This window comes from Ochotona princeps, chromosome 1 (genome assembly GCF_030435755.1).
Source record: "Ochotona princeps isolate mOchPri1 chromosome 1, mOchPri1.hap1, whole genome shotgun sequence".
Classification (NCBI taxonomy): Eukaryota; Metazoa; Chordata; class Mammalia; order Lagomorpha; family Ochotonidae; genus Ochotona; species Ochotona princeps.
In genome coordinates, this window is record NC_080832.1 from 82,720,447 (window position 1) to 82,744,484 (window position 24,038).

At 42.2% G+C, this 24,038-nt stretch overlaps 1 protein-coding gene across 5 annotated transcripts in view; it reads left to right on the top strand.

Moving 5' to 3' along the window:
* SLC17A5 (solute carrier family 17 member 5) overlaps positions 1-24,038 on the top strand; it is a 45,916-nt gene that overhangs the window by 7,863 nt on the left and 14,015 nt on the right. For 4 of the 5 annotated variants that reach the window (XM_004580551.3, XM_058661411.1, XM_058661380.1 and 1 more), the window contains 8 exons: positions 6,491-6,687; positions 7,433-7,666; positions 10,945-11,032; positions 14,509-14,595; positions 15,411-15,529; positions 18,845-19,003; positions 21,357-21,489; positions 23,679-23,826. In XM_004580551.3, coding sequence (XP_004580608.1) covers positions 6,491-6,687; positions 7,433-7,666; positions 10,945-11,032; positions 14,509-14,595; positions 15,411-15,529; positions 18,845-19,003; positions 21,357-21,489; positions 23,679-23,826 — 1,165 coding nt within the window. Of the gene's footprint in view, positions 1-5,632; positions 5,875-6,490; positions 6,688-7,432; positions 7,667-10,944; positions 11,033-14,508; positions 14,596-15,410; positions 15,530-18,844; positions 19,004-21,356; positions 21,490-23,678; positions 23,827-24,038 lie in introns of those variants that run through there. The other variant, XM_058661405.1, reaches the window with a different exon arrangement.

Consider the following 24,038-nt stretch of genomic DNA (forward strand, 5'->3'; position numbering starts at 1 on the left):
AGTTCCTACCCCTCCTCTGGTGACTCACCCAGTCCGTGTCCACAGTGCCTCTGCTCCCTGGTCTCATGATTTCCTTCCCTCTTGTGATCATCCTGGCACTTCGCTCTGTCCCCTAACTGCTTGAAGCACTGCACGGCATCCTTCCCACTTGCTTTCATTGCTCCCTGACTCCATGTGGACCTTCTTTTTTCTTTTTTTTTTTTTTTAATATAAAGGTTCACAATGCACAGAAATAAAATAAACTCACATGTAACTAGTTCTGAACTTAAACAGTTACTGCATGGCAAGTTTAGTCTCATGTATTCTTATACTCATACATTATGATTGTTTTGAAACCAAATTCCAGATACCATGTCATTGTCATTTACAAATATTTTGGTTTGTATCTCTAAAATATAAGTATACTTTTAAAAATACTCTCTGTAGTTGGAAGGCGAGAGACAGAGACCTCCCATCTGCCTGTTCACACCCTAAATGCCTATGGTAATTAAGAGGGGTGTGTGGGCTGAAGCCAGGACTTCCGAAATGCTGCCTGCCATGTGAATGCCAAGGACCCAAATACTTGAGCCATCACGGAGTGTACCTTTACAGGAAGTTGGAAGCACCTTTTGCTGGACCAGACAACTATCCAAGGATCACTTTATTTTCTAAGATTTATTTCCTATTTATTTGAAAGGCACAGCCATAGAGGAAAAGGGAGAGATAGAGCTGGAATCTTGCATCCTCTAGTTTATTCCCCAAATGCCCACAACAGCCAGGGCTAGTCCAAGCCAAAGCCAGGAACTTCCGGGTTTCCCACATGAGTACAGGGCCCAGTACCTTCAGCCATCTTCTGCTGCTTTCCCAGGTGCGTTAGCAGAGAGCTGGACTGGAAGTACAAAAGCCAGAAATTTAACTGGCATCTTTATGGGATGCCAGCTTTACAACACTGGCCACATTTAAAAGTAACTCCAGTACCATTATTATAAGAAATAAAAATAGTCCTTCTCAAACACCCAATAAACATCCATATTTCCCTAATTATATCATAATCTTTGTATTTGTTCCTTTCGGGATCTCAGTAATGTCCATGTCTTCCAAATAAGTGAAATGATTCTTATGTCTCTTTTAATCTGCAGTTTTCTTCCCCTATTCTTTTTTTCTCACAGTTTATATTCCTATGTTGTGATTATATATATTCTGTCCTTGTGTTGACTGTAGAATTGTAATTGATAGGTCTCCAGGTTTGCCCAGAACATTCTGTCTGATCTGCCGCGAAGACTTCATGGGTGGGATGATGTGCTTCTGTCAGGAGACTGAAGCTGCTTTGTCTCTACTTGGAAGCCGCCCAAGTGTATCCGAGTGCTGCAGCCCCTCCTGCAGGCTCTGCAGATGCAGTTGGGAACAGGCTAGAGCTGTCCTGGGGGAGGAGGAGGTCAGAATCACAGCCCAGCACTTCCTTTGCTTTCCAGGAATCTAGAGCCCCTTGCCCTTACCCTTAATATCACATCCGTCTCAGCACCCACCACTGAGCACAGACGTGCAGTACTCCAAGTCGCACTCCAGGGAGCAGTGCTCCCACTCGGCCATCTTGTATGCTTCCCTCAAAACCACACATCCCACAAATCCTGATGTCTACTGTCGAGAAATAACCTCAGTTCCTAATAGCCAGGAAAAGCCACAGTATTATCAACGTACTACTGAAGCTTACTATGTGGTATGGAGTGTCTTGGGGTATTTTACATGTGTCAACCAGTTAATTCTAATAACCCTAATATAGGCAAAACACACCTGTACCAACCTTAGAGTAAGTAGTCAATAAACATTTGTTATTACTTTGTTTTTAAACTTGATACCCACCATCCTACTCAGATGTGTTAGTTCTTAAGCGTTCTGGTAGTAAGTGGTCTGCACTTTCTCCCTGCACCTGCCTTTCTCACATCCTTTCCTTTGTACACGTTGCTGCTTTTGTTCCTCCTGGAGCTCTCCTAGCTCTCGTGGGCAGGGTAGCTTGCTGCCCACTGTGAAGACTCATCCAATCCACTTTCCCCTGACTGTTTTCCTGCCTGGCAGTGTCCCGCCTGCAAGCAGATCAATATACCTTCCTTGTGCCTTTTATCTGTATGGACACAGCATTTTAGCTTTTGACATAAATTTCTCCAAAGCACAAAAAATAAAAGTAAAGGAACTCACTTCTGCTTAGTGCCTGTATAATGGCCAATGGTTATTTCATTTCATTCCCACACAGTCCATTGTGGTAGTCAGTAGTACACTTATTCCGGAGCTAAGAAACCCTAAGGACGGAAACTGTTAAGTGACTTCTACAAAGCCCACAGACACTGAAAACAGACCTGAGACACATTTCCCAAGTTGGCTTCCCTCTAAATTAGCCTGTGTTCTTTCAGTTACACCCACTCCACGTTCCTAAGTGTAAGCCATACTTTAGAAGCTGATATTTATTTTGATGAGTTCTCTGTTCGTTATGGAAGCATGATTTTGCTTTGAACTCAATTTCAGTGTGGTGGATGCTCAGTGGATGTTCTTCCTCTTTGTCACACAAGCATGCTTTTGTTGGATTAATTTCAAGTTATTCCAAATTTATAGGCACATTTTGCTCTACCACCATATTTTCTTGAAATGCAACTTTCTGGCTGAATAGATTTATAACCAACAATCACCTCTTTTTTTTTTTCAGGTCTTTTTTTTTTTTTAAGATTTATTTATTTTCCTTGGAAAGTCAGATTTACCGAGGGAAGGAGAGAGAGAGAAAGAGCTGTCTTCTGATTCACTCCCCAAGGGCCACAACAGCCGGAGCTAAGCTGATCCAAAGCCAGGAGCCATAAGCTAAGAGCTTCTTCAGGTCTCCCACATAGGTGCAGGGTTCCTAAGGCTTTGGGCCTTCCTCTACTGCTTTCCCAGGCCACAGGCAGGGAGCTGGCTGGGAAGTGGAACAGCTGGGACATGAACCAGTGCCCATAAGTGATCTTGGTGTGCAGAAGGTGGGGATTTAACCACTGGGCCATGGCGCCAGACCCTCATCTCTCTTTTTTAAAAATATTGACTTGTTTCGTTGCAAGAGTGACAGAGGTACTGCTGTTACTTCACTCCCCAAATAACAGCAAGAGCTGGCGATGAATCAGGCTGAAACCACGAGACTGGAAATCCATCTGGGTCTCCCACATCCATGGCAAAGGCCCAAGTGCTGGGCCATCTTCCACTGCTTTCTCAGACACATTAGCAAGGAGCTGGGTAGAGCAGAGTATCCAGGACTTGAACTGATATTGACAGGATATGCCAGTGTAGCAGTAGTAGCTCAGCCTGCTATGCCCAGCACTAGCCTCTAACCAACATTTTTAATACTTCTTGAACTATCATAATTATATATGTATCGTACAACATGTGTTGGGTTTGTGTTTTCTGACTATTGATTGGTTCCCCAAGAGGCAAAATTGCCTGGTTCATAACTTGTATATCATTCTTCAAGTAATGTTACTGCTAATCTGAAATCATTTTACTTGGGAATGGCATTGTGGTATAATGTGTAAACCTACCACCTGCCTCCTGCAAGACTAGTATTCCATATGGGTACTGGTTCTTTTTCTAGCTATGACATTTCCAATCCAGCTGCCTGCCAATGGCCTGGTAAAAAGTAGCAGAAGATGGCCCAAACCGTTGGGCCCATGCCATCCACATAGAAAATCTAGATAAAATTCCCAACTCCTGGCTTCAATCTGGCATAGCCCTAGCCATTACGGCTACTTCAGGAATGACCAGTAGATGAGAGACCTCAGTCTCTCCCACTTTCTCTGTAGCTCTGCCTTTCTAAGTAAGATTTAAAATTCATTTCACTAGCCTTTCTTTCAGTCCTCCAATTTAATACCACATCTTTTTTTTTCTATTTCTTTTATTATTGTTTTTCATTAATTACATTGTGTTATGTGACACAGTTTCATAGGTACTGGGGTTCTCCCCACCCCTCCCCACACCCTCCCCCCATGGTGGACTCCTCCACCTTGTTGCATAACCACAGTTCAAGTTTATTTGAGATTCCCTCTTTGCAAGCATATACTAAACATAGAGTCCAGAATCTTATAGTCCAGTCAAGTTCAACGGCTTCTTAGGGAGACCCTGTCTGGTCTGAAGGCAGAACCAGCAGAGTTAACACCACATCTTAACACGTGTGTAAGATATATTATACTCAAAATGAAATAGCACTTAAGGAAAAATAAATGATGCACAATAAAAGAAGGTAACTGCCTATGAGGATGAAGCAGCGAATAATGTAGCAAGTCTTAAGAACATAAAATAAAGTTGCTTAAGGTAAGAAAATTACTGATTTCCCGCCCATTCACTTATACCCACCTCTAACATTTAGGAAAGGCTTTTCATTCTACCTTTAAACTCATACTATCTGCCCATTTCTCTCCATTGCCTTCTGCTTTCCACCTAGTTTAAACTGCGTTCACCTTATGCTTGGAAAGCTGCAACAGCACCTTAATAGGTCTCCTTTACTTCCCCCAGATCTGGTCACAGTTCCCCTAGCAGCCCTCACCTGGCAATTGCATAAACTCTTTAACATTTTAAGTGCTTGAAGTCGGCAGGGTTATAATTCCTCACCCCAACCATCCAGACTTCCTGTAGTATAAATATTGCCTGGAAGAATGATGGTAAAGGAAACATGCCCCTACAGAGCATGCCTTACAAAAGCTAAACTGTCCTTGACTGGACGGATGTCCAGCTGGCTGATGCAGAGAGCAAAATCATCTAAATTCATGTAACAGAAACCATGTGTTTGGAGTCTTAGAAAAACAATTCACATAGAATTGAATCTAACCATGGTGGTGGTGGTGGTGCCATAATTCTAATAGCTATACCCTGGAAGATAGATTCAAGAATGCCAGATGAGAGGCTTCCCGGACTGATACCGGAGTCCCATGTCCCTCTTCCCTCCCCACCCTCCCTGCATCCCTTTCCTCCCTCCCCACCCTCCCTGCATCCCTTTCCTCCCTGGCTCCCAGCCCTACTGCTCTTCCTCCCTCATTCCCTTCCCCCAACCCCGGAAAAGAAATGGGAAAAAAAAAAAGAATGCCAGATGAAAAGTGCTGTGCTTGAACATGTAAGTCTTGCATGGAGAAAACTGACAGCGTTTAAGTATGTGAGGGATCGTGGTGTATTAACATGTGCCTTAGTTGTGTCATATTCATAGTCATGAGTCTTTTAGTCTGAATCAGTACCAAGACCCTTTTGCTCAGGAACATGTATTTTTGTTGGAGATTAAATCAGTGAAAGCAAGAGAATTCCTGAGTAGGAGGAACACATGCATCTGTGTAATATTAATATGTCGTTGTCAAATAACAGCACACATGTTTTCATTTACACATATTTGATTTTAATGTAATATATTTACATTGATGAAATATATTTATGTGTCTTTAGATATCTATATCAAATATTCAGTGCTTGCCAAACTTCAAGGAAACTGGAGCCTGAATTAGCCCATCTAATTAGCTGGCTTTCTGAGTATCCATCTACCTTCAGTTCTGTAACTCAGAAAAAGAAGGGAAAAAAGAATGTGCATATACCTCCAATTGAAGTTGAAAATGGCTCAGACTCCTCCTGTCACATGATCTTTCTTTCATTGGCTCCTCCAAACAATCCTGCCGTCTGTCTTTTTTTTTCTCTCTCTCTTTTTTTATCGTTTTTGCTGCTTTCACTTACTTCCTTTGACTGTGGGCCCTTTAAGCATGATAACAACTGAATAACTGTCGCAGATGCTGCAACTGTCAGATTCTGCAAGTGTGCTTCTGGATTCTAAAATACATTTAGTTTACAAGAGCCTTTAGGTATTAATCATGGCTTCTGATTTCAACCCAGCCTCTGAGGACGCTCTTCGAGGTAAGAACTCTCTCCAGAGGGCTTTCTGGCTCTCACCTGGTGATGAAAGGGGCCACGCCACCTTTACAAAGAGCAGGTTTCCAACCCCTAGTCAGTGGTAGATGTGTTGTGCACTTGAAACTACTCAAGAACGTACCATGTTTTAGGTAGCCTTCCAGCAATAGCGGTGCCGTTCAAGTCCCCGTGCTAACTCTGATTGGGACTTAGAGTTCATTTTGACTATGGAATGGAGGCTTTATTTTTAATATAAAAAAGTGATAAAGTCGGTTTTTTGTTTTCCAAGATTTATTCTGATCTAACTGAGGGGGTTGCTCTGCAGTATTCCCTTGCTTCGTTGTATTTGTTGACTTAGCCGCTTGTCTTCCTCTGCCTCTGTGTTTTAATGAGCTGGCTTACAGTTCAGCCCTTATTTGACTGATTTTTACCAAGACTAAGATTGCCCTGGGAGCCAGTTCTCTTTGATAAATGTTTTTAGGTGTGTTTAATCCAAGAACATTATTCAAAGAATATTCATGATTATAAATTTGTGTATTTCTTAAGAAATAAGCTTCATCATAATTTAGACTGTGCCTTATTTATCCTTTTAATTAAGATTTTCCTTCCATTTTTATTTCAGCTCCAGTGTGCTGCTCTGCTCGTTACAATTTAGCAATTTTGGCCTTTTTTGGTTTCTTCGTTCTCTATGCATTACGTGTGAATTTGAGTGTCGCATTAGTGGATATGGTAGATTCAAATACAACCTTAGCAGCTAATAGGACTTCCCAGGAGTGTGCAGAGCATTCTGCTCCCGTCAATGTCCCTCGTAGTCAAACGGTAGGTGGTATTTTTCAACCTTAAGATACTTGCAAGGAAAAATACTGAAAGGTCTTTCTTCATCTTACAAAAACCACAAACATGTCTTTATGTTTGCTTCAAATCAGTTTCTTTTTGTACTTTTCAACTACTGAACAAAAACAATTGTAACTTTGTCATGATACACCATGCTGTGTTCACAGAGCAGCTCTTCAGTTTTCTCACCAGCTTACCATCCTTGAAGACACTTGTAAGAATTTGGCTTATCAGAAGATTGTGTTGCTTCAAGTGTTGCTAAATGGTTTTGATAAGACTTGTAAGAATTCTTCCATTCATAAGTTTCTCCTTGAAGGAGAATGTGAGTAAGCTCAGCTGCAGGATGAAAAATAAGAACTGGTCAATCTCGTAGGGGATTATTTTTCAAAATTTATACAGATCTAAGTTAAGCTGCTCAAGACATTTCACTTCCCTTGTGTTACAGGACAGTTGATGAGTGTGTGTTATTTGTTTGAATTGAGTTTTCCACAGCAAGCCCTTTCAAAGTATATACTTCCAGTTCTTTCGCATGCACTTCTAGGAGTGTCTTGTCTTTAATTTGATCACCTGCCCACCTCCTAGGAAGATGACATAGTGCAAAGCATTTGTTCAGAATTTCATCTCTAGGAACATGCATATCAGGAGAAAGGAGCTATTTTAGTCCAGGTCTTAAAGGATTTTTGTTTTGGTTTGTTTTTATGGTTTTTTTTTTTTTATTATTTTTTTATAGGGTAAAAAGTATCAGTGGGATGCAGAAACTCAAGGATGGATCCTCGGCTCTTTCTTCTATGGCTACATTATCACACAGATCCCCGGGGGCTACATGGCTAGCAAAGTCGGAGGGAAACTGCTGCTGGGAGTGGGCATCCTGGGCACCGCTGTCTTCACCCTGTTCACTCCACTCGCTGCAGACTTGGGAGTTGGAGCTCTCATTGTGCTCAGAGCGCTGGAAGGACTAGGAGAGGTAATTTGTGAAATTTATGTTTATGCATTTTTTACTTGACATGTAGTGATTATATGGGGCACAGTGTCATGTGTCAGTGCAATGTAAATACAGTGTGTAACGATCAGATCACTATAATTGAAATAGTCATTATGTTTCATTTCTCTGTGTTGAAGATAATTTGTGCCAGCTGCTCCACTTCCTATCCAGCACTCAGCCTATAGCCTGGGAAGGCGGCAGAGAATGGGTCAAGGCCTAGAACCCCTGCATCCACATGGGTGAAGCACCTGCCTCTTGACTTCAGATCAGCTCAGTTTTGGCTTTTGCAACTGGAGCGAACCAGTGGATAGAAGTTTCTCTCTCTCTTTTTCTCTCTGTCTCTCCTTTTCTCTCTGTAAACCTACCTATCAGGTAAATAAAAACAAAATAAAATAGACCACTACAGAAACTGTAGAGATGCACTACCTTAAACTCTTATATTGTTACTCTATCATCGATGCCAAGATCTAAAACAGATTTTATGAAATAGGCCCTGACATTGGTCTGTGTCACTTCATAAAATTTATTTTTATTTATGTGACAGCACCATAGGGAGGTACAGAGCAGGGGAGAGAGAGAGAGATTCGATCTCCCATGCACTGGTTCACTCTCCAAGTGCCTATACTTGCTGAATCTAGCCAAGCAAAACCCAAACACTGAGAATGCAAACTTGGTCTTCCTTCACAAGTGACAAGTACTTAGCTCCTTGAGCCATCACTGCTACTTCCCAGTGTGCACATTAGCTGGAAACTGGAATCAGGACTGGAGCCAGGTCTCAAACCCAGGTGCTCTCGTATGGGATGCAGGTATTCTGTTTGGTGCCTCAGCCATTGCACCAAATACATGCTCCATGTCTCGCTTTTAAATATGATGTTATTCATCAAACTCTTTTAAAAAAAAAGTATTCATTCAAAAGGCAGAATTAGCAAGAGACAGAGGCAGAGAGAGAGGGAGTGAGAGAGATATTTTGCAACTGCTAGCTCACCCTCAAATGGCCACAATGGCAAGGACTGGGTTAAGCTGAAGCCAAGAGTCAGGAGCTTCATCCAGGTCTGCCATGTGACTGTAGGGGCGCAAGTACTTGGGCCATCTTCTGCTGCTTTCCCTAGTACATTTGCAGAGAACTGAATCAGAAATGGAGTAGCCAGGACTTGAACCTGGAACCTGCACTTTTATCAGATGATGGCACAAGTGACAGTTTATCCCACTCCACCACAGCACCAGGCCCATGGAATTCCTTGTTTATCATTTGTACTTTTTTTTTCTAGTATTGTAACTCACAAACCTATATTTTATGTAACTACCTCAATTTAGTTTCATGTTTTTATAATTGTTCATGTTGTTTTTAGAATTATTATGTTTTTCCTCCTACTAAATGTTCAGTGGACATTGACTAAATGAGTTAAATCTTTAGGAAAAAAGACTATACACACTGTAATTCAATTCATGTCTTTTTTTATAAGATCATTTTTCCCATACAAGAAATCAATTTTAGTTTTCTTTCAATATCCCGAGTGGTAAAGTATTTTTTTTTTAAAGATTTATTCATTTTATTACAGCCAGATATACACAGAGGAGGAGAGACAGAGAGGAAAATCTTCCGTCCGATGATTCACTCCTCAAGTGAGCCGCAACGGGCCGATGCACGCCGATCCGATGCCGGGAACCTGGAACCTCCTCCGGGTCTCCCACGTGGGTGCAGTGTCCCAATGCATTGGGCCGTCCTCAACTGCTTTCCCAGGCCACAAGCAGGGAGCTGGATGGGAAGTGGAGCTGCCGAGATTAGAACCGGCGCCCATATGGGATCCCGGTGCGTTCAAGGCGAGGACTTTAGCTGCTAGGCCACGCCGCCGGGCCCCCAAGTGGTAAAGTATTTTTAAAAGTTTTGAATTGGTAACATTTCCCTGTCATATAGGCCATTAATAAAAAAGAATGAGTACAATTAGCCTTGAAAGTGATTCCCATTATCATCATGTAGCAGTATATTCTTAGTTAAAATATCTTTATTTATTTATATTTATTTGGAAAGGCAGAGTGACAGGGAGGGAGACAGAGAGAAAAAGTGAAAGAGAGATCTTCTGTCTACTGGTTAATTCCTCAAATTGCTGCAGCAGCCAGTGTAGCTGCAGGCTGAAGCCGGAAGCCTGAACTCCATCTGATTCTCCCGTAGGGGCGACAGGAACCTGAGCTCCTGGTCTATCTCCCACTGCTCTCGCAGGCCACAAGTAGAGAGCTGGATCAGAAGCAGAGGAGCCAGTACCTACCTGGTGCTCCGAACGTGGAATGCCACTGCTGCAGGCGGCAGCTCAGCCCTGATGTGCCCTCTGGCATGCCATAGACTGACTGTAACACTTGCCTTACAGTACTTCAACTGGTTCTCAGATGTGTGACTATTGCAAAGACGTTTCACTTAATCATATCTAATTTTGCTATGATTCATTTTCTTTTAGAAATTATTTAACTTAATTCATAAATATTTTATTTTTTATAAACAGCTATCTTTTTTAGAAGATTTATTTCTTTTTGCTAGAAAGACAGATTTACAAAGAGGAGAGACAGAAAGAAGCATCTTCCATCCACTGATTGACTCCCCAAATGCCCATAACACTGCAGGGACTGGGTCAAGCTAAAACCGGGGGTGCAGAACTCCAGCCAGGTCTCTCACATGTGTGGCAGGAATTCCATACTTGAACCATCATTAATTGCCACCCCTACCCCATGCTCACTAGCTGAATTTGGATGGGAAGTAGAAACGAAGATAGGACTCTATCCCAACCACTTCGTATGGGATGCAGCTGTCCCGAGTGGCAGCTCAGCTCTTCCACCCACTGATGCAAGTTTTGTTCAGAAAATTCTGTTGCAGCAAAATACTTAATTTAAAATATTAGGGAAGGATGCTGTGGCATTTCACATTAAGCTTCAGTCTCCAGTGCCAGCATTCCATTTGTGCACCAGTTTGAGTCCTGGCTGCTCCACATTGAATCCAGCTCTCTACTTCTGGCCTGGGGAAACAGCAGAGGATGATTCAAGTCCACAGGCCCTTGCATGCACATGGGAGATCAGGAGAAGCTCCAAGCTCCAGGCTTTAGACTAGCCCAGCTCCTGCCTTTGCAGTTATTTGGGGAGTGAACAAGCAGATGGAAGATCTCTCTGTCTCTCCTCTGACAGTAAATCTACTTTTCAAAAATAAATACTTTTTTAAAAAAAGCATTTTAAGAATCTGTCTTGTAGTTTACCAGAAATATCCTTTCCCCATCAAGGGTGTTACCTTTCCAGCTATGCATGCCATGTGGTCTTCCTGGGCTCCCCCTCTTGAAAGAAGCAAGCTCCTGAGCATTTCCTATGCAGGTGAGTTAGCTGTTCTTACTAAAAGTTTCATTGCACATGCAGCAGGCTTGAGGAGGAACTGCCTGCCTGTCACGTTCCTCTGTCTTTTAGGAAAAATAAGACTTGGCTGGATAAAACTGTATTATTTTATGTTTCTTTTTATATAACAACATACAGTAAGGTGTCCTAATGGACTGGTGTCATTTTCTTCATGTGCCATAGTTTATTTTAAAGTAAGTATGTTACATCTTTTTTCAGTTTTTTTTTTAATTTGTTACATCTTTAAATGTTGCAATAGAGAGTATCCTTTAGTGCTCGCTTTGGCAGCACATATACTAAAATTGAAGCAAGAGAATCCTTTAATTGTGAATTTTTTTCTTATTAATTTTACTTATTCCCTTGTAACACAGCGAGAGTTTCCCACGGGTTTACTCTGCAGCTGCTTTCATGGGCCCACACAGGGCTGAGGCTGACACAGCAGCCTGACAGTCTGGGTCTCCCCTGTAGTTGGCAGCAACCCAGGTACTTGAGTCGTCACCACTGCCTCCCAGGGTCTGCCTTGACAGGGAGATGTTGTCGCGTAGCAAGCCAAGGCACTGCAACATGGACTGTGGCAGGCTGTTTTGTGTGTGTTTTAATCTATTTATTTATTTTAAAAAACAGAGTTAGAGAATCTTCCATCCACTCATTCACTGCCCAGCGTGGCGTGGCCAGGACGGGGCCTGTGAAGCCACTAGCCAGAAGTTCCATCCAGGTCTCCCACTTGGGTGGCAGGATCTGAAGGACTTGGACCATCGTGCTCTCCTTCCCAGGCACATTAGCAAGGAGCTGGATTGGAAGTGAAGCAGCCAGTACTTCCATAGCACACCCATATGGGATGCTGGAATCACAGGTGATATCTCACTTTGATACACCACAAAGCTGGGTCCAAAAGGTGCAGCAATTTAACCACTAAGCCAAACTCTGCATTTCTAATTGTGATTTCTACTTTGTATAGTGACCATATCATGACTCTCAGCCACTCTCTTCATACATCTTTTTTCTGTGCATTTATTTGTCATTTTACCCACAGGTAAAATAACATAAGTTTTATATATTTAAGTTATAATTTTACCAGATTGCATAGATTTTCTAGACTATCTTCCATTCATTGAAAAATTTTTATCTTGGGACCAGCATTGTGGCACAGTGGGTTGAGCCACCGCCTGTGATGCCAGTGTCCTTTATGGGTGTTGATACAAGTCCTAGTTGCTCTACTTCTAATCAGGCTCCTTGTTTATGCACCTGAGGAAGAGCAGGCGCTAGCTCAAGTACTTGGGCCTCTTTCACCCATATACAAGTTCCACATGGAGGCTGGGCTCCTGGCTGCAGCCTGGCCCAGGCTTGGTCACTGCAGCCATTTGAGAAGTAAACCAGTTTATGGAAGATCTCTATCTCTCTTTCTCCCTCTCCCTGTATAACTCTGCTTTTCAAGTAAATAAATAGTTTCAAAAGGGAAGGAGAAGGAGGAAACGGGCCTGGTGTTGTGGTGTTTCGGGTAAGCCTTCGTCTGCAGTGCAGGCATCCCATATAGGCACTAGTTCAAGACTCAGCTGCTCCACTTCTGATCCAGCTTCCTGGTAAAGTGCCTGGGAAAGCAGTGGAATATGGCCCAAGTGCTTGGACCCCTACACCCATTTTGGAGACCTGAAAGAAGTTCCAAGCTTCTGGCTTTAGCCTGACCAGGCCTGCCTGGCCATTGCAGCCATTTGGAGAGTGAGCTAGCAATAGAAGAGTCTCTCTCTCTCTTTCTCTCTCTCGCCCTCCCCCCCCTTCCTCTACGTCTTCTGTAACTCTGCCTTTCAAATAAACAAAATAAATCTTTAAAAAAAAAAAAAGGTGGGGGCAAATAGGGAAGGAAGAAGGCAGTTGAAAAGGAGAAGGCCCCAGCACAAGAGTGCAGTGGTTAAAGTCCTCACCCAGCATGCACCAGGATCCCATATGGGTGCTGGTTCTAATTCCTGCGGCCCTGCTTCCCATCCAGCTGGTGGCCTGGGAAAGCAGTCAAGGATGGCTCAAAGCTTTGCACACGGGTGAGAGACCTGGAAGAGCTCCTGGCTCCTGGCTGCGGATTGGCTCAGCTCCAGCCGTTGCAGTCACTTAGGGAGTGAACCATCAGACGGAAGATCTTCCTCTCTGTCTCTCCTCCTCTCTGTATAATCCTCCTTTCCAATAAAAATAAATCAATCTTAAAAAAGAAAAAAAGAAAGGAGGAGAAGGAAATTTTTCAACTTGACTGATTTCAAATATGGTGATGGGTTAAGGCCTTTCTGTGACAATTTTTAAGCTAAACTCTGTAAGGTAAGAACAAACTGGTCATCCGAAGAAAAAAGAAGTACATTCCAGCCAATCAGAACAGCATGTTCAAGGTCCCTCAGGCAGGAAGTAAAGCATTAAAAGAGATGAAAAACCACTGTGGGTGGCTAGAACATAATGAATAAAGAGGACAACTGCATAAAATGAAGGTAGAAAACTAAGTAAGCAAGATTATATCAGGCTTTACAAGTTACAGGAAGGAATGTAGATCCTCCCCCAATATACAATAGGGAGACATTATGGGTTTTTAACCACGAGACATGACCAGTTTGTATTTTTAAAAGGTCGTTGTTATAGCTTAATGGAGATTGGCATGAAAAATCTGATGATTAAGTCACCAACAGATACTATTTATGGTTCCTCTTTACCTAGGGAATAAAGTCCAGACTCCTCCACAAATGGTCAAGATTTTTTGGCCTTAACCATTTGATTACATCTGGCTTAATCCCTTGTATCTAGAGTCTGGCCAGGACATGAGCCAGCACCCATATTAGATGCAGGCTCTGGACCCGGCACGGTGGCTTAGTGGCTGAAGTCCTCACCTTGAGTACGCCAGGATCCCATATGGGCACTGGCTCTAATCCCAGCTGCTCTGCATTCCATCCAGCTCCCTGCTTGTGGCCTGGGAAAATAGTCAAGGACGGCCCAAAGCCTTGGGACCCTGAACCCACATGGGAGACCCAGAAGAGGCTCCTAGCTCTTACCTTCAGATTGGCTCAGCTCCAGCCATTGCAGCCACTTGGGGAGCAAACCAACGGACGAAAGATCTTCCTGTCTGTCTCTTCTCTCTGAATATCTGACTTTCTAATAAAAATAAAATAAATCTTTTTTTTTTTAAGATGCAGGTAGAGGCTTAGTATGCTATGCCATGGTGCTGGCCTCTGAATGATTCCTCCTAATTTTTCAATGGCTACATGGTTGTAACTAACATAATCACATATTCATGTATATCTTTTATGTAGCATAAGTTTTGTGTAAGCAGTCCCTTCAGAGAATAGGTTGTTTATATTTGCATGTGACTAAGTTAATTCCTTTGTATTTCAGTTCCTCCTTTAACACCTGTTACCCTTCTTTAAGCTGTAGAACTATCCTGCCTTTGCTCATCTCTCCTGAGAACTTAAAAGTTTTTTGTGTTGCTCTAGGAGCACAGCTTGGAACAGTGATTTCTCTTCCTCTTTCTGGAATAATTTGCTATTATATGAATTGGACTTACGTCTTCTACTTTTTCGGTAAGTTTAAAATTTTAATGAAATTTAATGTTACAGATATCCAAAGTGTAACATACACATATAAATATACACATAAATAATATACATAGTATAATGCAGTATATAATAATTCGTTAAAAATAACATGCGTTCAAACTCACTGAAGGAAGTAATTTCCTAAAGCACAAAGTTCTAAAATACTTACTGATAATCTTTTTTAAGTTGATATGCTTAAAAGAATCAGCTGAGTTATGATTGGATTTTTAATAAAGATATTTCTCAATAGAAACTACTGTTGATTCCTGCACTTAAATGGCACATTTACTGTCAAAACTTTCTGTGTTGGCTATTATAAAAATGTGTATTTTGAACATATTTGTTCTCAAGCAAAGTAGGATGCTCTCACTTGGTGGCTGAGTCTTCTTTTTCATTTAATCCCACAGCATTTCATTTCTCATCCCAGATTCACTGACAGAATTATATAATTTTAATAAGTTTATATTTTCATGTAGATATTTAAGGAAGAAAATATATCTACATCAAAGTGAAAGACATCAACAAATAAAGGCACCTCTGGACATACATGAATTATATAAATTTATTATCAAACAGGTTTGTCTGATGCATCCTAATAGGCAAAATCATGTGGTTAGAGTTGTTTTCTTCAAAATGTAGGAACAATAATAAGGCAGTGTGGCAGTTATTCCAATAACTGAGGCTTGAAAATGGGTCTCTACTGAAGCCTATTCTATGTCAGGTTATCATTACATAGTTTTTAAGATATAAAAGCTGCTATTGGTACACTCTAATTTTAACTCTATTTTTTCTATTTTAAGGCATAGTTGGAATTTTTTGGTTTATTTTATGGATATGGATAGTTAGTGATACGCCAGAAACCCACAAGACAATCTCCCATTATGAAAAAGAATACATTCTTTCATCATTAAAAAATCAGGTATGGACTCGGGAACATTTTAGAAATAAGTACAGAGCCTTTTGGTCCTCAGTTAATGAGATACCAATTTTTGTAAATAGATATTTATGTTGTATATGTAATGAAATGAATAAATGTTGTCTGAAGGATTCTAGTACTTTCCAGATTAGAACTATGACATGCAGGAGCAGGTGTTTGGCCTCGCAGTTCAGATGCCCATGTCCCCTGTCAGAGTGCCAGGACTAGATTCATGTCTTGGGCTCCTGATTCTGGCTTCCTGATGATATAGACATCTTTACAAAAAATTTTTACATCTTCTTGAAACTAGATCTCTATCAAACACAGAGCAAATCAGATATCAAAGTATGCCATAATTCAAAATAGTAACTTCTCAAGCCAAGGAAACAGAATACTTTCCTTTGGGGAAGAATCAAAGAACATAAACACAAAGTCGGCCAGCTATGATGCTAGCGTCCCATGTAGGCACCGATTTGAGCCCTGGCTACTCCACTTCTGATCCAGCTCCGTGCTAATGAGAAACATAAGGACATTTTTAAATATATAGTCTGTCTTTAGCATTTTTACTAGCATCAAAGTCATTTTAAAGTTATATTTGTTTGTTTGAAAGGCAAAGATACAGAGAGAGGGAGGAACAGAGAGAGAAATTTTTCTACTCTCTGCTGGTTAACTCCTCCAGATAGTCACAACAGCCAGGCCAAACCAAGAAGCCAAGAGCTTCATCTGCTGCTTTCTCAGGCACATTGACAGGGAGTTAGATAAAAGTTGGAGCAGCTCAACTGGCACCTATAGAGTACACTGCATCGCAGGCAGCAGCTTAACGTGCAATTTAGCAGTGCCAACCCCTTCAGAATTTTTTCTTTCATTTCTACTAGATATTTGGAGACTGTATCTAAGTAACATATTAAAATACATTTTTAGGGCCTGGAGTGATAGCGTAGTGGTTAAGGCAGTGTGGTTAAGGCAGATTATACCTCACCTTGCACGTGCTGGGACCCCATATGGTCACCGGTTCTGGTCCCAGCGGCCCCACTTCCCATCCAGCTCCCTGCTTGTGGCCTGAGAAGGCAGTCAGGGACGGCCCAAAGCCTTGGGACCCTGCACATGCATGGGAGACCTGGAAGAGCTCCTGGCTTCAGATTGGCTCAGCACCAGCCATTGCGGTCACTTGGAGAGTGAACCATCGGACGGAGAAGATCTTCCTCTCTGTCTCTCCTCCTTTCTCTATATCCACCTTTCCGATAAAAATAAGTAGATCTTTAAAATATATATATATTTTTACCTTGAATAATTTTTAAATGATTAGCAACTGTGGAAAACCTGTTTTATGTCAAAATTATGTGTGATTGAGTGATTCTATGAAACATCCAACTATTAAAAATTCAGTTGGTATTTATATGTTGTGAAACTAGGCTAGTAACTAAAATTCTTTCATTTTTACTTCATTTATACAAACAAGATTATACCTTATAAAAAGCTGCAAAAGGCATTCATTTTTCTAAAACATCACTTGTAGTAAGTAAAAATATATATTGCAGGAATCTTAAAGTTATAGCAGAAATCTTAAGGTTATTAAGTATTTAATGTAACATCTTATATTTCTAAGAAATGGGATACATTTTTTCATTATACATTTAGTTTCCACAGTTCAAACATATTTAAGCTCATTTCTTGTAATGGAATATTATGATTTCATTACCTTTGTGGATTTAAAAGTCATGTAAAAAAGCCCATATTTCAAATGTCTCCCAATTCTAAAACCTCTGCAGTAAGCTTTGAAATCCAAGGAGGTTGGGGGGTGGAGAGGTGGCAAGAAATAGATCCTTTTTTAAAAGTCTCATCTGCATAGCGAAAGGTCCCAAACTTCACTGCAAATTGATATCACAGGGGAATCTTCTAGTAACTGTATACCTACCCCCCCACTCACCTCTTTAGTATTTCTAGGATATGACTGTGGCCTCGGGGTGTTTAAAGAGCTGTGGATGAAGCTGATGTGCAGCCAAGTTTGGGAACATTGCTCCACAGGATTCCTGAGAAGCCTTGAAATTTTTACTTGTTTGAGAGGCAGAGAAAAGAGATCTTGTGTCTACTGATTCACTCTGCAGATGGCCACTTGAGCCATCACCTACTTCCTCCCGAGGTGTACACTGGCAGAAAGCTGAGAGGAGGAGAGATAGAGAGGAAGTGGAGCTGCCGGGATTAGAACCAGCGGCCATATGGGATCAAGGCAAGGACCTTAACCACTACTAGGCCACGCCGCTGAGACGGCAGATGCACTCTTAAACACAGAGTCCAATGTGACACCAGTGGTGTCCTTTTTGTTGTTTTTAAGATTTATTTGTTTTTATTGGAAAGTCAGATATACAGAGGGAAGGAGAGATAGAAAGATCTTCGATCCATTGATTCACTCCCCAAGTAGCCACAATGGTTGGTGCTGAGCCAATCCAAAGCCAGGAACCAGGAGCTTCTTCCAGGTCTCCTACATGGGTTCAGGGTCCCAAGGCTCTGGCCCGTCCTTAACTGCCTTCCCAGGCCATACGAAGGCAGCTGGATGGGAAGTGGAGCAGCAGGACATGAACTGGTACCCATATGGGATCCAAGCACATGCAAGGTAAGAACTTTAGCCACTAGGCTACTGCACTGGGTCCCCAAGTGGTGTCTTAACCATTATGCCAAATGACCACCCACATATGTAGGTCCCTGCCACCCTTATACAAAACCAGATTGGCCCAGACTTGGCTCCAGTGGGCATTTGGAGAGTGAACCAATGAATGGAAGATCTCTAGCTATCTGTCTCCCTACCTTTCAAATAAATGAAATTAATTAATTAACATTTTAAAAATAAACATCTGGAATTTGCTAATCAAGATTGCTAGTCTATATGTGTCAAATTTGGTTTTATCATGTAAGATAAAGAATCTAAACATTGGGCCTGGCGGCGTGGCCTAGTGGCTAAAGTCCTCGCCTTGAAAGCCCCGGGATCCCATATGGGCGCCGGTTCTAGTCCCGGCAGCTCCACTTCCCATCCAGCTCCCTGCTTGTGGCCTGGGAAAGCAGTTGAGGACGGCCCAATGCATTGGGACACTGCACCGGCGTGGGAGACCCGGAAGAAGTTCCAGGTTCCCGGCATGGGATTGGCGCGCATCGGCCCATTGCGGCTCACTTGGGGAGTGAATCATCGGACGGAAGATCTTCCTCTCTGTCTCTCCTCCTCTGTGTATATCTGGCTGTAATAAAATGAATAAATCTTTAAAAAAAAAAAAGAATCTAAACATTAACAAAGCTGTATCTTATCATAATTGACCTTGTTTTCTGCAGCTTTCTACACAGAAGTCAGTGCCATGGATACCCATATTAAAGTCACTACCACTCTGGGCGATTGTAGTTGCACATTTTTCTTACAACTGGACTTTTTATACTTTATTGACGTTATTGCCTACTTACATGAAGGAAATCCTAAGGTTCAATGTTCAAGAGGTAAGAAATAATAATTCTCTGTCTCTGATATAAAGTGAGAATTTCCACTTTGGCCTCCAAAGTTGCCTCTTCTCGGTATATATTGACTGTTGATCCAAACATCTTCAGCTTGGTATCCCCTTCAGCCATTAAGGTTCTGCCAGTTCCTCTTAGTGTGCCAGCATGTTGGCTGACTCGTGCCGGCAGGTGACAGGAAGCCTGGCAAAGTCTGTGCCACCTTACTCTTCAGGCTTTGGGAGAAGCACAGGGAGTGGGATTGCCTGGCAGCTCTGAGGACCACCTGGGGCTCAAGTCCCTTGGTCTGAAGACGTAGGCACGCCAGGTTGTATCATCTGAGACAAGTGCAAGTATGCGGTAGAAAAAGGGCTTGGTTTTATCGGGGTACTGGTTTTGCTGAGGGAGTCAGAGTAGGAGAGGAACCAAGGGCCTATGTCAGGGAGCAGTGAGCCTGATCAACTGTGGGGCTGGTATTGGCTAGGGAGAGTAGGGAGGTAGTAGGATCCATAGATATGGAGAGCGTTGTAACACAGTGGGTTAAGCTGCCACCTTCCAGAATCCCACATAGATACTAGTTTATGTCCTAACTGTTCCACTTGTAATCCAGCTCTCTGCTAACGTGACTTAGAAAGCAACTGAAGGTAGTCCAAGCGCTTGGGCTCCTGCAACCATACAGAACACTGGAAGGAAACTCCTGGCTTCAGCCTGGCCAGGCTGTTGTGGCCATATGTGGCATGAATCTCTCTCTCCTGTAACTCTGCCTTTCAAATAAATGCTTTTTTTAAATCCATAGGATTAGAGATACTACAGTAGAAACAATAGATAGCAGATGCTAGAGAGTATGAGCTGGGAAGATAGAGGGTTAACAGAATGAGAAGCCCAAAACCATGATCATGGAAAGTTGGAGTTGGACAATGGGAAGGTCACAGCAGGAGTTAGGAACCTGTTGCAATCATTCAGGCAAGAGATGAGGATACCTCCCCATGGAGTGGGGGAAGAGTAGACACTGAGGAAAAACTAGGGGAGATAAACTTGTTTAAAGGAAGTAGAGCAGGCTGTACTTAGGGATTGGACATGAAATCTGAGGGAGAATAAACCATCAAGAAAGATTCCCAGGTTAATAAATAAATAAATTTTGTGTGGGGGTGGGTGTATGAGAAAAAGAGAAAGTAAACACAGATTCAGCTGTAAGATCTTTTGAGTTCAGGCTCTACTTCTCAGTGATTTTTTTGAAAATAAGTAAAATGAAATGGGAAAGAATTTACAAATCAAAAGTGAAATTTAAAACTGTTTCAGGGCTGGCATGTGGCCCACCGTTAAGGTACTGAGGAAGATACCTTTTAATAAGCACCCACTTAAAGCTCCTTGACTCCGGGCTTCCTGTAAACACAGACTCCAGACGGCAAGTGATGATGGCTCACGTGGCTGGGTTAGGGTTCCAGCACTTGGCTTCAACCCAGCCCAGTTGTAACTATTTGGAGAGGGAGCCAGTGGACGGGAGGGTGCTTGCTGTCACTCCTGCCACCCCACCGACCCTCTTCAGCGTTTGGGAGGAGAGTCAGCAGGTGGCAGTGCCTGCTTACGTAACTGCTGTCTCCTCCCCATCCCACTTCTCTCCTTCCTCTTTCCCTTCCTCTCTGCCTCTCTTGCCCTTCGGGCCCCCCATTTCCTCTTCCTCCCTCCTTCTTCCTCTATTCCTCTACTCCTCCTCATTTCTCTTCCTCTTTCTCTCTGCCTGTCAAATAAGCCAAAAAGTTTGAAGTCTTATTTTTAATTCTTAGTCAAAGTTTTTAAATTGAACTGTAGTGTGTATTGATGCATACTTGAGCAATGTGACCGTAAATAAGTATGAGTCTGTGGGTACTCTGTGTCATAACTGGGATGATGTTCACTTCCAGGAAAAGGGAAGGGCCTATGGTCGGGCCAGCACCACTGGAAGCCCTCCAGGTGGCTGGCAAAACTCTTTTTGGTGACCTAGATGGTCTTAAGAATCATTTATTAAGCTACACATATGAGTTATGGTGTTTTCTGTATTCTTGAATAAACAAATGAAACTTGAAGACCAAAACTTTTCAGTGGGAAGAGTGCATCAGCAAGTTGGCAGGTGTCTGTAAGCTGGTTCCCCAAGTAGCGCTGGGCATTGCCCTGGGCTGACAGGACGGCTGTGAGCCTCTTTCCCTCCAGGACAGGCTGTTAGGGACAGCATTTAACTGAATCCCTCCCGCAACCCTCCCAAAAGCCAAGCTTACTTCCTGTCAATTTGGGTAAAAATTTACAGCCCATTTTTCCTTTGTGTCCAAGCGGTAGTAATAGCTGTGATATATGTATTAATTCTGTATCTTCCTTTTCCTTCCAGAATGGGCTTTTATCTGCAGTGCCATATTTCGGCTGTTGGTTGTGTATGATCCTGTCTGGTCAAGCTGCTGATACTTTAAGGGCAAAATGGAATTTTTCAACTATATGTGTTCGCAGACTTTTTACACTTATAGGTAAATACCACTTATTGCAGCTTTGTTTGGATTTACAAGTACTCACTGTGTTTATGGTCGTTGGAGGTAGAAAGAAAACAGCATTGCTCCTTCTTGCAGACAGTTACCACAATACTCCGCACAGAACATTTCACCTCTGGTCACCAAGCCATACTTGAGGACTTCTCCCCCATCTGCAACCAGTTCTGCTGTGACAGCCTCTGGGTGTCCTGGGATTCACACTGAATGCTCAGTCCCACAAGACTGCCCCCTACTTGTGGTAACCCCAGACTGTGGCTACACATCAGGCATTCCCATGATCCCCTTTTGGATCCCATCCATTTGCAAGGACATTTATAAAACTAGGGAAGAATTTTAGACTTACTTCTTGATTGAGAGTCCATTGGACACAAGTGGTCCTCTGGGTAGAGGAGCTGCATGGGTGAGGTCAGTGGGAAGGGACCACGCCCTCATGTGCCCTCTTGGACGCCCCAACTGCCAGGCTCCTTCACGTTCTATCCTGAAGCCATCCATGCCCTGTCCTCTAGAGTTCTTATGGAGGCTGCATTATGTAGACATGGCTGATTCAGTCACAAGTCACTGGTGGCGAGCTCAGCCTCCCCACAGGTGCAGGATGCTGTTGAAAGGCCCAGCCCACTAATAGGACTTGGTCTTTCTGGTGACAGAACCCATCCTGCAGCTACCTAGGGGCCCCATCCAGCAGTCATCTCATTAGCATCTAAAAAGTAATCATTAATGCCAAGATTTTAGGAGCTGTGTGCCAAGAACAATGGGCAAAAACCAAATACATACCTCTTCTAGTATCTTAGTGTCAGCACAGCTTAGGATAAAATAAAAAAATGATAATATTGGGCATTTATTTTGCTTGCATATTAAAATGCAGTATGCACCTAGTGCATCTTTGTACCATAGCTTTTAGACCCCCCCCAAAAAAAGGCTTATTTTGCTGAACATTATCTCCAGAATTTTAGACATCACTCTGGTTTCAGCTGTAAGTTTACAGTAAAAGTTCTCCTAAGCCTCTAACCCTTTTCTACAAGAGTACGTTTTGGATTTCAATCCGGAGAATTCAAAGGAAGCCTACATAGTTACATTTCAGACTCTGCTTTCAGAAGGCACATTTTTAAATTGTCTAAAAGTTATTCCATTTGTTAAAGATGTCAGGCAATTAGAGGCCCTGGAAGCTGTCTTTGGGTAATCATGTTGTCAAAAGACCCTGCTCAGTTAACTCTGCAAACACTTGGGTACCACCCATCCCAGAAGAAGCCGTCCCTTTCCACAGGCTGGATACCTTGACCTCACACCTGCAGAGGAATTAAATCCCTGTAGACTTAATCTGGGATTTGTGTCAGTTTTCAACTTTTCTGTGGGCCTGCTCCTCACAGTACAATAGCTACTAGCCACACGTGGCTAATTAAGTTTTGTTAACATTTTACAATAAGTTCTTCAGGTATAGTATACACAAATACATTTCCATTGTCCCAGAGAGTTTCTGGGTAGCAAATACAAAGAAAACAATGACAAACCGTAAGTCCTTGTGTTACTTGTATTTTGTTACTTAGCTACCCATAATGACCTGTGTATATTACTATCAACTATTAGGATTAAGATACAGTATACTCTTAACTGTACCCAGAAAAATTTGTCATTTAGTTTACCATCCTTGGTTATGTGAATTTTTTTTTTAATTTTTATTTTTTAATACAATTTAGTGGGCAGTGGGCTCTCCCCTCTCCCAAGTTCCCTCCCCTGCCCTCTGTTCTCCTCTCTAGGATCATAATGTGTGTCCATCGTGAATTTTCCCAAGTCCCTCATGCGTCCACTGGAGTATCTCCCAGCAGTTATGTGAATTTTAAGTCGTGCCTGTGATAGCTATTGCTTCTCTTAGAACTATATTTTTTAGTCATCCTTTCCCTGCCCGTTTCTTTAACACTGCAGCAATTTAACTGAGTCCTGATCACCTGTATGCCTAATAACATTGCATAATGAGATGTTTTTTTTACTATCTTATTAGTTGTACTGTGCCCATGTTTCCAGCAGTTTTATAAAAGTCCGCGCTAGTGGAATCTTCTATGCAATACAGTGTTTCTACAGTAGGTGGCAGCAACCTCAAATCTCAGATTTCCGCTGTTTTAAGATGGGGCAATAATGCTGAAATTCTATTTCCTTTTATGTCTTTTGAACCCTAGGAATGATGGGACCTGCAGCATTCCTGGTAGCTGCTGGGTTCATAGGCTGTAACTATTCTCTGGCCGTTGCTTTCCTAACCATCTCGACGACACTGGGAGGCTTCTGCTCGTCTGGATTCAGCATCAACCATCTGGATATTGCTCCTTCGTGAGTACTAACCTGAAGATCTAGTAGAATTGACATTCAATTCCTTCTTAAATTATGGCAAAGTATATATGTAAGGATAGTTCAAAACTGGGAAAGTTGAGTTAAAAGATCAATTTATTTTGGTGTAAAAATGGTTTTAATTTCATGCATCATTTTTTTTATCATACTCATTTTTTTCCATGAATTTCTTGAAGGAAATTTGTATAACACAA